The sequence below is a fragment of the Ambystoma mexicanum genome, chromosome 1p (assembly GCF_040938575.1).
Source record: "Ambystoma mexicanum isolate Mex_15411 chromosome 1p, UKY_AmexF1_1, whole genome shotgun sequence".
NCBI classification, from domain to species: domain Eukaryota; kingdom Metazoa; phylum Chordata; class Amphibia; order Caudata; family Ambystomatidae; genus Ambystoma; species Ambystoma mexicanum.
This window is the reverse complement of record NC_090921.1, coordinates 1,176,715,519-1,176,727,706: the sequence shown is the minus strand read 5'-3', so window position 1 is coordinate 1,176,727,706 and position 12,188 is coordinate 1,176,715,519. Positions and strand designations below refer to the sequence as shown.

The window sequence follows — 12,188 nt, the reverse complement described above, 5'->3', positions numbered from 1 at the left end:
TATCGAAAAGGTCAGGGGGAAACCACACAAAGACCTCGGAGGGGGGACGCCTTGTTCCGACCTTCCTGTGGGCTGTTGTGCTCTCTGCCTGGCTGTTACCGGGGTCTTCCAGCCACTTCTGGCGAGATGAGGGTTTCAGTTACGCCCACGGTGATGTATTTTCTTTTGAATTCTCTGTCCTTTCTGTGATTTATTTCTATTTTATCACTTGTTGCTTCTAAGCTATGAATAAATAGCCGTATAAGTGCTCATTATTTTGCTAACTGCTTATCTGGTTGTGAGTTATTGCCTCGTCTACCTGCGTTCAAAGGTACTGGTGATGAATAATTGTCCGTGCACTTTTGGTGAGCAAAACAGTATTGAATTGATAGTGTGAAATTAACAGCGAATTAGCAGTTGATAGGCTTGAAGGGGTCTTCGCTTAGATTAAAACGAAGGTACTAATGATACAGGCTTAATCTTAGCTGGCACATAGATATATGATCTTCCCACTGCTGGTCCCGAGTTGGTCCAAACAAACGCTCACTAAAGAAGGGTTTCAGAGCATGGCCTCCTCATTTCACTGTTTTCAAAGTTCTGACATTGTACAAGTGGGGGTAGTTGCCCAAAAGGCACGTAGTGCACCACCTGAGTCAGCTCCTCAAGTTCTTCTCCTTGCAGGAAGGCTGTTCTTGACCCACGGAATTACAAAAGTGACTCATGATTTTTTAATATTTAGTCATGTGGTCTTGCTACTTCAATCCAGAAACCTTTACTGTCTCCTTTCACTTTCTTGCTCTTCGCCTGATGTCCCTCCCTCACTCCACGTATCTATTCTTCTCCCCCGTCATCTCTCTATCCAGAATACCTAAACCCCCTTTTCTACCTTGCGCCATTTCACTGTCCCTTTGAATTCCTCCTGTTCCCATCAATCCACCTGTTCCTGCTGCATTTCACCCTCTGTTGCTCCACCATGTTTCCTTCTGGGCTTCACATATTTATCACTGTCATCTGTGTTGTCTTACTTCTATTGTCTATCACTTCTATCTTTTACTTTCTTTCTCCTTTTACATTTTTATTGGTGTAAAATAATCAATCAATTACAAAGCCTGAGAGACAAACCAATCATAACTGATTCATGGAATTTGTGCGCCGAAAAATAGGGATTTGTGAGCCATTCTGCCCGCAGATCCCTGTTTAACAAATGGGGATTTGCGGGCAGAATGGCGCACACATCCCCGTTTTTCGCTGCACAAATTCCATGAATCAGCCCCATAATGTTGTCAAAACATAAGCAACATTATAGTAGTTAAGTCTTACGATCTAAACTAAGGGGTGTTGTTGGACCATACGGCTGCGCCCGTGTGAGGAAAGTGGAATTGAAAATGGAGCTGCTGACCGCAGGCTGAGTAGCGTACAACCACAAGCTACAAAAACCTATGCAGAAGTGTACAAATCACCCATACTGCAGGCGCTCCATACTGAAATCTATTTAGACCCAATTATAGTTAAACAAGTTTATTAACCTCATGAATTAACACAGAACAATTTTGTTGCATAAAATTCAAAGCTTGTTTATTGAGAATGTCAGTAAGTAACCTCCTAGTCTATGAACATGACATCCTGGATCTAGGTAAATCAAAATGCAAGCTGCCACAAAAGACAACTATCCAGGAAGTTTGACAAAGCAAGCTGCTACCCGAAAAAACGTATAAAACAAAAAGGAAACTATCCAAAAGAAACTTCCAACTACATGGCCACAAGTTTAACCCTTATGGGCTTTATCAAGGCAAGCAACACATATATGTTGAAAACAATACTGTCATGTAACAAAAGCAACCCGTAGACAGGTTGGTAGGAGGCAGTAATCCAATGTAGAGAAAGGGGAGAAGATAAATGAGACAAAAACATAACATCATCAAAGTTTCATATATTCTTGAATGACAGGGAGTGTAAATAAGTGGTGTCAGCCATTGTATCTTGTCAATCGTCTGGTAGATTAAATGACTTACTATTTAAGTCCTAATGAAGTATAGTAGAGTATGGGCAAGGCTGCCAATGTAAGGATTAGTCCTATTAGCTATAGTATGTGACTTTCATCACAACCACTGCACTATAGGAAGTTTCTAAGAATAGAACACCGTCATGTTCTAGGTGACCCTAGCTTGCATGCCTAATTATGAACCCATTGCCTCAGCAAGGGAATGATTCTGTGCACAATAGTGTACAATTATGAGAGTTGGAGAGTACCACAGCATTAGGCCATTGAGAAGGATATTAAAAACTGTCGGAGTAGCCTTTGGGGAAGATCAATTCTGAATAGTAAATGCGCCCATTAAAATGAATATCACATATAACTAATGGCAAACCAAGGGAGTACATAGGAATCAAATAAGCGGCTACTTACTTAAAGAAAAGGGGCTGGTTCCCATGTGAGTATTTGAGATTTAGAGGTGGTCCGTTTGTCGACCTCTAAGCAAAGAAAAGAATTCAGAAGGACAATTAAGCTCACAACAGTACTATTAATTCTATGTTATATGTAACTAATGTTACCATTTGCAAGTATACTGTTCCTCATATATTTACAATTCGGCAAGAGTTTCCTCTGCCAGGCAGCTATACGCATTTCATATTCGTCGTGAGACTCCATCTTTGTTGCTGAAAGCGTTCTTATGCTCCCAATGACGTCATCACGCTCACGCACGTGATGTCATTATGTTGTCATCTGTGTGGCGGTTAGCTAATATCTAACCATACAACATGCTTACATCCATTGGGAAGAAAGTGAATTGTTATACAAATGGGTACAGCAAATGTGTGCACTGAATAGTAGCGTCAATGAGATTACTACCACACAATTAAAATAACAAGAAGATTTTCTGTGGCCAATTGGCCATAATGAGTACCATCTCCAGGCAAAAGTAGTTAGCTGACGGCAGTGAGAGATATATTGTTCTTCATATATATTGTGCACATCCAGGGAGGTCCGCTACAGACAAATTGATCAACATAATATTGCACACCATGTGAATAGGTTCAAGAGAGCAAGTGCTGATTATGGTCGACAGCACATGTATATTTAGTAAGGAAAAACCAATACAGATAATATGTCAAGGGTACTAATAAGAGAGAAATTATCAATGTGCAGATTGCACATGTGTGTCACAAATGTGTTGCTTATGCATGTGTGGCAAAAAAGGTGATGATATGGCGCTAGGTTACTGATATGTGCCTGCTAAAAACCGAAGAAAAAAAAGAGATTAAAAAAAGTGTAATAAAACAATATGATAAAAAAAAATGAATAATAAAGGTTCTTTTATGCATGGTGATCCCAAACGTACATGCCCATTTTTAGAAAATGACTGCTACTTGGTTATGCTCTCTGAGAGTCAGCCAGTATCGTTTCAATTTTAGTGTTCCTCATCTGCTGCATACACATAATAATATACACTACAAATTTGATGCGACAGTTAAGGAATTGTTTCACGTGTATTTCTGGTATGTTCGAAGTAATCAAATGGTGAGTATTGTCCAATGCATAGGGGCACATTGTGCAAGTTCCACATTGTGCAAGTTCCACTTTTCTAAAAGCATGTGACATGTTGGGCAGATGTTAGCCAATTACCAACAGGTTTAATGGGTGCCATAAAACTGGGACATAATTTATCCAGCATACACCCTAAATAATAAGCATATGGAATGAATAGTTTCTTATTTTTATTCTAAATGGTCTGCTGGTATCGAATTGTCCTCCACATTGGTCACTGACGTCTCCTATTATCACTGCGGTGGGCTTCTGAGTGCATATTCATGCCTCAAGGATTTCTCCTACGACCCAAGCTTGATCAGGAAAGACCTAAAATTACATATGTTTATAGTTTCTGGTGTTCCTGAACCCTCTATATCACTTGAATGCATTTCTATATACTGGTTGATTCACAGGCCTTGCGTAATTTCCTCACTCTGTATTCAAATGCGTATGAGGCGAATGTATAACACTTTAAATGAAAAGGATCCTGTAGGCCTCATTTCTTCAGATCTTGTTATGGGTAGAGGAACTGTAGGCTCAGATCAGAACCAGAGTCTGATGCAAATTAATGCAAGTCATAGATCGGTAGAGGTGATACTGCTCCTGCATTTTCTAGTAGATTTGAAAGGCTGATTCTGCTTCAGTAGTCAATTTTCTTCGATCAGAAGAGTCGATGCTGATTCAGTGTACTCCAATTTCAGATTGCAAGGGTTGATGATGACTTAATTTTCTCCATTGTTGGATCAGAGGAGCTCATATTGATTCACTTTTACCCAACCTTGGAATGTAAAAGGTGGATGCTGCTTCAGTTTTATGCAGAGGCAGCTCTCAAAGATTGGTGCTGATTACGTTTTCTCCAACTGTAGATCAGAAGGCCTGACACTGATTCAGTGTTCTCCAATCTTAGATTGGAAGGATTGAAGATGATTCCATTTGAACAAATCTTGTATTAGAAGGGTTGATGGTGATTCCCTTTTCTCCAAACTTAGAACGGAAAGGGTGATGCTGCTTCGGTTTTTGCATTATCAGCTCTGAAGGGTTGATGCTGGTTATGTTTTCTTCAATTGTAGATTATAAGGGTTGATGTAGATTCAAGTGTCTGTATTTTATGCTCAGAAGGGTTGATGTGGATTCGGTTGTACCCAATATTTGATTGTAAGGGTTGATGCTGATTCAGTTTTTAGCTAATGTCAGATCATCTGGCTTGATACTGCTTGAGCATTTTTCAGTCTTTGATCAAATTGGTTGACGCAGTTTTAACTTTCTACACTCTCAGTTGGTTGCTGATTCTGTTCCCTGCAGTCTTTGACTTTGAAAGGTTGATGCTACTTTAGGTTTCCCCCATGTTAAATCGAGACGGTTGATCCTGCTTCAGCTTTCAAGTCTAGATTAGAAGGAGAATGATTGGTGTTTCCTAAGTATTTGGTAGTCTTAGGAAGGGGTAATGTGGTTTTACCTTTCAACACTCTTGGATGGTTTGACGCTGCTTCGGTCTTCTACAGTCTTAGATTAGAAGAGTAGATGCCGCTTTGGTTTTCCTCTGCCTTTGATTGCAATGATTGCCGCTGCTTGAGATTTCTTCACTTCAGGATCAGATGCCTTGGCAGCTTTTGCTTGTCTAGATTAAAAGAGTTTGTGTTGCTTGTGTATTAGACAGTCTTAGATTGGATGAGTTTACGGGGGGTTACTTTTCTACACTTTACGTTCAGAATGGTTGACGTTGCTTCAGGTCAACACAATCGGAGGTCAGGGGGTTGAATCTCATATCAGAGGGCAGTGATGCTGCTTCAGTTTCTTACATTTGGCATAGGAGAGGAAGAGTGCCGCTTCAGTGTTGCTTCATGTAGTCCAGATCTGGGAGTGCAGGAAGCAGTGCTTATTAGTTTTTGCATGTGAGATATCAAATGGGATCAGTGCTGATTTACTTTGCCAAAGTCTTTCATGGCAGCAACACGCGCTGCATTGCTTGTCTCCGCTATGAGAATGGAATATGCAGAGCTCCTGCAATTGTTTCTGAAATTGTATGAATAATATGCTGGTTCTGTTTCTCATGTTTTTGATTGGAAGGAGGCAGGTGTTGCTTTTATTCCAGACATGACAGTGTTGTAGCAAAGCGCTGTTATCTGTTTGGCATGTTCATGTACACCTTGTTATCCTCTGAAAAACAAATAATTTACAAATCAGAATGCATAACTATGGAAAATCAGCTTCTAATATATTCACTTTGCTACCCTAAATAGTGCATCTACACCAGAGAACTGTCATGAACCGTACTTTGCAAACTGTGAAATACATGTTTTTCCCAATGCATAACAATGTTCTCAAACCAAGCCCATTAAAATATCAAATGAGGCTTATTAACCCCAAGAAATAGAACATTCCAGTCAAGTTACCTACAATGAATATCCATGGACAATATTTTATATAATACATGTTAATGGCCATTACGTTGTCTATGATGATCCATTCTGCAACAGTTACACAGAAATACTATACAGTAATATGACAATTCAAGACCATCTATTCACCAATGTGGAACTATCATATACCATAATTATACCATATTATTACCTTCATATAATCTGAGAAATCCATACACAGTATCAGAAGAGACATCATTGAATGCCCAGATATTTTTGCTACTATGTGTATTCTGCACACATTGGCCTCCATGACTTTTAGTGCCACATTGCCATGTTTGGGACAGGCTGCAGGTATTTTTGGGAAGATGCACGTCAGAGTTGAAGTCATATTAAAGGGATGTTGTCATCATAGTGCCTTGCGGTAGGTGCTTGCTTGCTACCTTTATAGTGGGGTGCATGACCGGACCACCATTAGCAGACCAAAGGTCAGAGCAGCATACAAGATCTGCTCACAGAAGCTCCAAATATTACACTTCATTTTGGTAAATATATATTCTCAATGTTAAAGGGCAGATGTGCTTATTTAAGATAGAGTGGTAGTCAGAGGTCAGTGTAAGGAAGACATGGTATCAAGATTAGACAGACACAAGTGATCACAGTTCAAGGGTGTTTATTAAACTGTATAGGTAGGGTGGAAAAATGCCTGATCTAAACCTAAATCTAAGATGGGCGCAAGCTACGACCATCAAATCAAAATAAGGCAGTCCTAGTGGTGTCTTGTCAAATAAAAGGGCCTATACTAAGAAAAGCCTATTGGCAGTCCTTACGCTAAATACAACCAAAGAGTGTTGCATAGGGTTCACAAGAAAGAAAGAAGTGTTCACAAATAATAAGTAAGGATGCGGTAGTCGGAGTCTCCCTTCCCCACATTTTGAGCACGAGATAAGGTGGGATTCCGGAGCACAGCACCCGTTGAAGCTTTCCCAGCATGAGCCAATAGTTCTGCTCTCAGCTATCAGGGCCTTGGGGGTCAAGTCTCTTTTCTACAAAAAAGTCCCTTGCCTCCAAGGATTGGTGTATCAAAATGAACAAACAAAGAGCTCATTTCCATATGCTTGCTGGGCTCGGATTTCTCACCCCTGGATCTCCCTCTTCTGGGCTCGGATCCACAAAAAGTTCTTAATGATGTCAGTACCTTCGGTAGCTGTATTTCCTGCTTCTGAGGGCCTAATAGGTCCCCAATTACCTAACAAAACTTCAACCAAACGTCCCAAAGTCCTTCTTCTGATTGTACTTGGATGATACCTCTTCACCCCTTGGTCCCCCTCTTCCGGGCTTAGACCGTTCTTGACTATTTGCCTCCCTCAGTCGGGTTCACTACGGCTTTTCAACACAATCCTTTTTGTAACTCTTACCAATCTTAATGTATTTTTAAACAGTTCACTGTGGACATCCCTCTGCCAAGTTCACTCTTGTCAACACACTATTTACTGGGACTCTGCCCCCTTTCATCAGCATCCCTCCGCCGGGTTCACTCTTGACAACTTTTACAATTCACACATAGTGCGGGATTCACTTCCCTTAGCTTTACCTTCATTTGCCGGTCAAACACTTTCAACTGTACAGAGAATTTTACTAGACCCCTGTATGACAACTTTGACCCTCTTCTCGCACCGTTCCCAAGGCCTTCTAGTAACGTTAGTTTCAACCATAGGGTAATCGGCCAAAGTTCCTCATTGTTAGGAAAGGAAGAAGGCGATGGATATGGCAGGGGAAATGTGCACAAAATACACAGTAAACAACCTTGAATATAACAACGTGCATTCAATACCCAAGACTCGTGTATACCACTATATGAAAAGGAATGTAGGGTAAGCACTTAGAACCTCCTTATGACTGAAAGGAAAGTCGGCAAACTCCTTACCCACTATGCTATTACAGATACTGACAGCGCTAAGCCCACGTAGAGGGCAAGCAGGGACAGAATCTGTAAGCTGACACTCTAGACGGTACTGAATAAAGAATTTGGAAACAGTACTCACAAGGACCGGAATGACCACATGAATGCCAGTACTCACGAAGACCGGAAAGACCACTTGGATGTCCGTATTCACGAGGACCGGAAAGACCACTCAAAAGTCAGTACTAACCCACAACCCTGTAAATCAAACAAGAACCCAGAAGGCAGTAAAGGCAAAGAGTGAGGATGACTAAATACCTAAACCCAAGTCAAGAGGCAAGAAGGAATAGTACAGTGTGGAAAACAAAAGATAATCACACAGGAGCTAGTTACAACAGCTTCCCACACCTAATAATAAAATAGGAAATAAATGTAAAAGTGTAAAGGAAAACATGGCATGGATCCCAATAGAAGGCAAGGATCAGGAGCAGTGAAAACGATATCAAAAGGGAAACTTTCCCACCCATCCAAGGTGAGAAGGCAGGAAACTAAACCTGTAAAGGAAAGATTAATGCAACAAGTCTTTCAGTAGCAAAGGACAATTTCTAGGAAACAGTGAACACAGGCAATTGGGCTACAGCAAAAGGAAAGCTCAGAGAAAGGCTGCCTGCAGACAGAGAAAGGGAGAAAGGGATTTCCAAAAGGCAGAAATCAATTAGGCATACAAATACGAATTCCAGGACAAGGAACAAGAAACACTAACTAGAAACTGGGCACAAAAACTAGGAACCAGGAACAAGGGACCAGTCACGACAGGAACGCTGCAACAGTGACCAGCGCTGGACTGAAGCAAACTGAGGCTTTTAAAGCTGCTTAACGAGCACACCCCTCAGGCGTGTCGCCTGCTGTACCTGCAGCCACAGGTGTTGCCTATCCTCCACCCAGCCTTGTCCTGCAAGGGAGGAGATGAGGCAGTGAGCCAGGCATTCTGGGAAGCATAGTCATTTGATTAAAGTAGCAGTAGCATGCTGGCTGCCAAAAACCTGGAATGGATCCGGAAGGGAAGTCATTTGGGAAATAAGGTTTTAGCGCTCCCAATTCATCAGGACACTGTAGCATAAGGTTCGGAGGAAATGTCCAGTAGGGAAGAAACCCCAAAACATGCCCCCAAGTGGTGGGAACGGGAGCGAAGGGAGCGAGCCGTGACACTATACCCCCTCCCACGGCCGACTCCAGGCGGCCGTTACTCGCACAAAACATCTTCTTTCCATGACAGGAGCGCTTTGTCTTCAGAAGTGGCACTGACGGAAACGATGACCCACGGGCAGAAGCAGAAGGACTGGAATGAATAGAATCAGGCCGCAGTCTATAAGAGCCATAGGCGGGTTTTCGGTGAGGAAGAGACTCATGGGTCGAAGAAAGGCATGAAGGACTTGCAGGACCTGAAGCAGAGTTGGAAGGTACAGGAAGCTTAGTCACTGGAAGAGGATATGCATACATCTTTGAGGAGAGAGGCAGGCTGGTGCTACATGCCTTAGACAACGGTAGAAGTTCTGTTAGCCTCACTGCCGAGAGTGGACACACAGGAGGTGAGGAAGCAGCAGGTTTCAGGAAATGTTTATGTTCGGAAGAGGAAGGTGGCGGCTGAGGTAGAGGTTCGGATACTCTGTCATCCATCTGGGTAAAGGTTTGTGGTTGAAAGTGACAAAGATTCGCCTGCATAAGTTCCATGCCTTGGAGGTCTGGAGATCCAATGGGTTGTACGAGGCTGGCACTCCCGTTAACAGTCATGTAGCCAGTCAAGTAGCCACCTTGTTGCACGTGGGATACAACCGCAGGAACGTTTGGCATACTGATAGGAGTGTTAGACACAGTACTCGGAACATCAGGCATACCAGCAGCGGGAGCAAAAACAGGCACATCTTGAACTGCAGCAGACATTCCCCTCCTTTGGCTACTAGCACCCAACTGGCGCTGCAGCTGGAAGGCCGTGCCCGTCCCTTCCCTCAGGCTCATGTGGGATCCGGCAACAAAAGGGTTGTCAAGCGGTTGATCCAAACCGGACTCCAAACGCGGACCGTCCAGCCCGCTATCCTGGTCGGCTACACGTTCGGTGACTGGGCCGTGGCGGATGGCATCCGTTTCTCTCTCGTAATACTCCAGGCAAGTCCAGCGGCCTCGCATGTAAGGCCCTCCCGAGTCTTGAGCCGGCTTGATGTTTTTGAAGAGAGAGCTGGCAGAAGTCTCAGGCTCAGATGTTGCATATTCGGGAGGCGCTGATGCTACAGTCAAGTAGTTGGGAGAATTGTTTTGTGTACAAGGCAGACATTCTGGTGATCCCCCTGAAGCATAAGAAGGGCAAGATGGACGTTCATCAGTAAATGGTTGGGATTCAGGAGGAATCTCTGGAGCAGAAGAATATGCAGCAGGATCTGACAGTGTAGACAGGTACACCTCCGATATTGGCAGCGAGGCTGAGCAGGATACAGGTCTCTCATGAACTGAAGCCAAACTAGCAGTAGGCTCTGGGACCGAAGACATGCACTTAGAATGTACTACCAGAGGCTCCATGGCTGAAGGATAATCTGCTGGATGAGTCACTGTAGCCGAAGACAGACATGCCAGAGGAAATTCTGAGGCTGAGGGCATGCAAGCTGGAGCCGTCTTGTTAGCTGAAGACAAACTTGTCAAGGTCTTTGGCTCTGACTGCGTACATGGTGAAGGCTCTTGGGAGACTGGCAGACATAGCACTCTTTTATTGATCGAAGATACGTGTGCCAACGATGACTGCAGAGCTGTGGACAGGATTATTGAAGAGTCAATGGTAGTAGGGGGACAGTCTGAAGTCGACAGACACACTTGTGGTTCAGGAATGGAAAGCCCCTTTAAGGCAGTTGACCCCTTGGCACCAGTAACCAAAGTCTGAGCTGTACCCCTGCCGTCCCTCTCCTTAGTGGATGACACAGAGTCTCTTCCTTTGTAGAAGTCAAAATCAACCAGAGCAATCACCATAGTAAAGTCTCTGTTAATCAGGATTTCGTCAATTGACCATTCCTCTGTCTTAGCTTCTGAAAGTGGCTGATTAACAATCAACAGTTCAGGGATCGCCTGCCGGGTCTTTGGTTCAGTAATCTGTGGAATGAGTCCATCAAAACATGAATTCTGCACTGTCTTTGACTGCTCGTAGTGACCGAAATTGGCAGAAGGAAGAGCGAACACAGAGGTAGCATCGTTTCCCACATCAGCTTGAATGTCTACTTCAGTCTCAGCAGCTAGATCAAGGGCAGAACCTAAGCCTACAGTTGTGACTGATTCTGTGTATGCCACCATTGTGGATTGTGTTTGGAAATCAGAAGCATGTATGTGTTCAAGCTCAGAGTTATGACAAACTGCTACACAGGAAGCCTCAGGTAAAGGAGTGGCTTGTGAATCTTCAGCTAACAGCAATTCCTGACAAACGGTAGGACAGTTGTCAGAACCTGTGCCCTGAATAAGCGCTGTGCTTGAAAAAAGACTTTCACTCCCAATAGATCTTACATATTGACAAGTATCATGATTTACAAAAGTCTCCGCACTCAGGGACTGAACAGTATTCACTTCATCAACGGATAAAGTTGGAGGTGTATTCAGAAAAGACTGTAACATCTTATTCTCCTCTTTTAATGAAATGTATTCTTGTTTTAACTCCTCAAATTCTGCTTTTAGCATGTCCCGCATTAACGGTACATCCCTATCAGTAGGCACAGGGGAAGGCATGGTGCCATCAGGGCTGGATCCTGCCCTAGCCATCTGGAAGTGCACTGATTGTATATTGTCATCTACTGCTTGCAGGTCTTGTGATCTATACTCTCTCTTACCGACGTGGTCTGTGTTTCTTTTAAGCAGACTATTGGCATCAGACCCCTTGGCATTAGAGACCACAGTAAGAACCTGTGCAGAGGAGTAAGCTGTAGACTGAGGGCAGAAAACAGAAGATATGCAAGGAACCCCTCCATTCTTCATGCTTGAATCATGAAACTGTTCAATCTGAGGTAAAGCACAACCGGAGTCATGGGGTTCAATAACAGAGGTACTTGTGTGTATAAATTCTAGCAGTGTGTTGTTTTCCACTGCTAAGGCTTGTGCGGACATAGACTCTGGATCAAAATTAAAGACAGAGCTAGGATCAGGCAATGTAGGATGGGCCACCCAGTGGGTAAAATACTTTGCACGTAAATACCCATTCGTGTCAAGGAGTTCATTTAAGTCAGGAGCAGAGATTCGATTTTCACGGGTAATTGTAAGGGAAGCTATCTGTATAAGCTTGTTAGAGGCCTTGCTGCCTTTCCTTCGTAATCTGGCCATGTTCAAACGGGAACAACGGCTGGTCATTCTGTTAGGAAAGGAAGAAGGCGATGGATATGGCAGGGGAAATGTG

The 12,188-nt window shown here is 43.2% G+C and overlaps 1 protein-coding gene across 5 annotated transcripts in view; it reads right to left on the bottom strand.

Annotated features, from left to right (window-relative positions):
• Positions 1–1,527: 1,527 nt before the first annotated feature.
• HCST (hematopoietic cell signal transducer) overlaps positions 1,528–12,188 on the bottom strand; it is a 176,776-nt gene continuing 166,115 nt past the window's right edge. For all 5 annotated transcript variants that reach the window (XR_011260190.1, XR_011260191.1, XR_011260192.1 and 2 more), the window contains one exon: positions 1,528–5,665. Coding sequence is in view for 2 of the 5 variants with exons in the window: in XM_069604884.1 (XP_069460985.1) it covers positions 5,628–5,665 (38 nt within the window). In the remaining 3 variants the exon portion in view is untranslated. The remainder of the gene's footprint in view (positions 5,666–12,188) is intronic.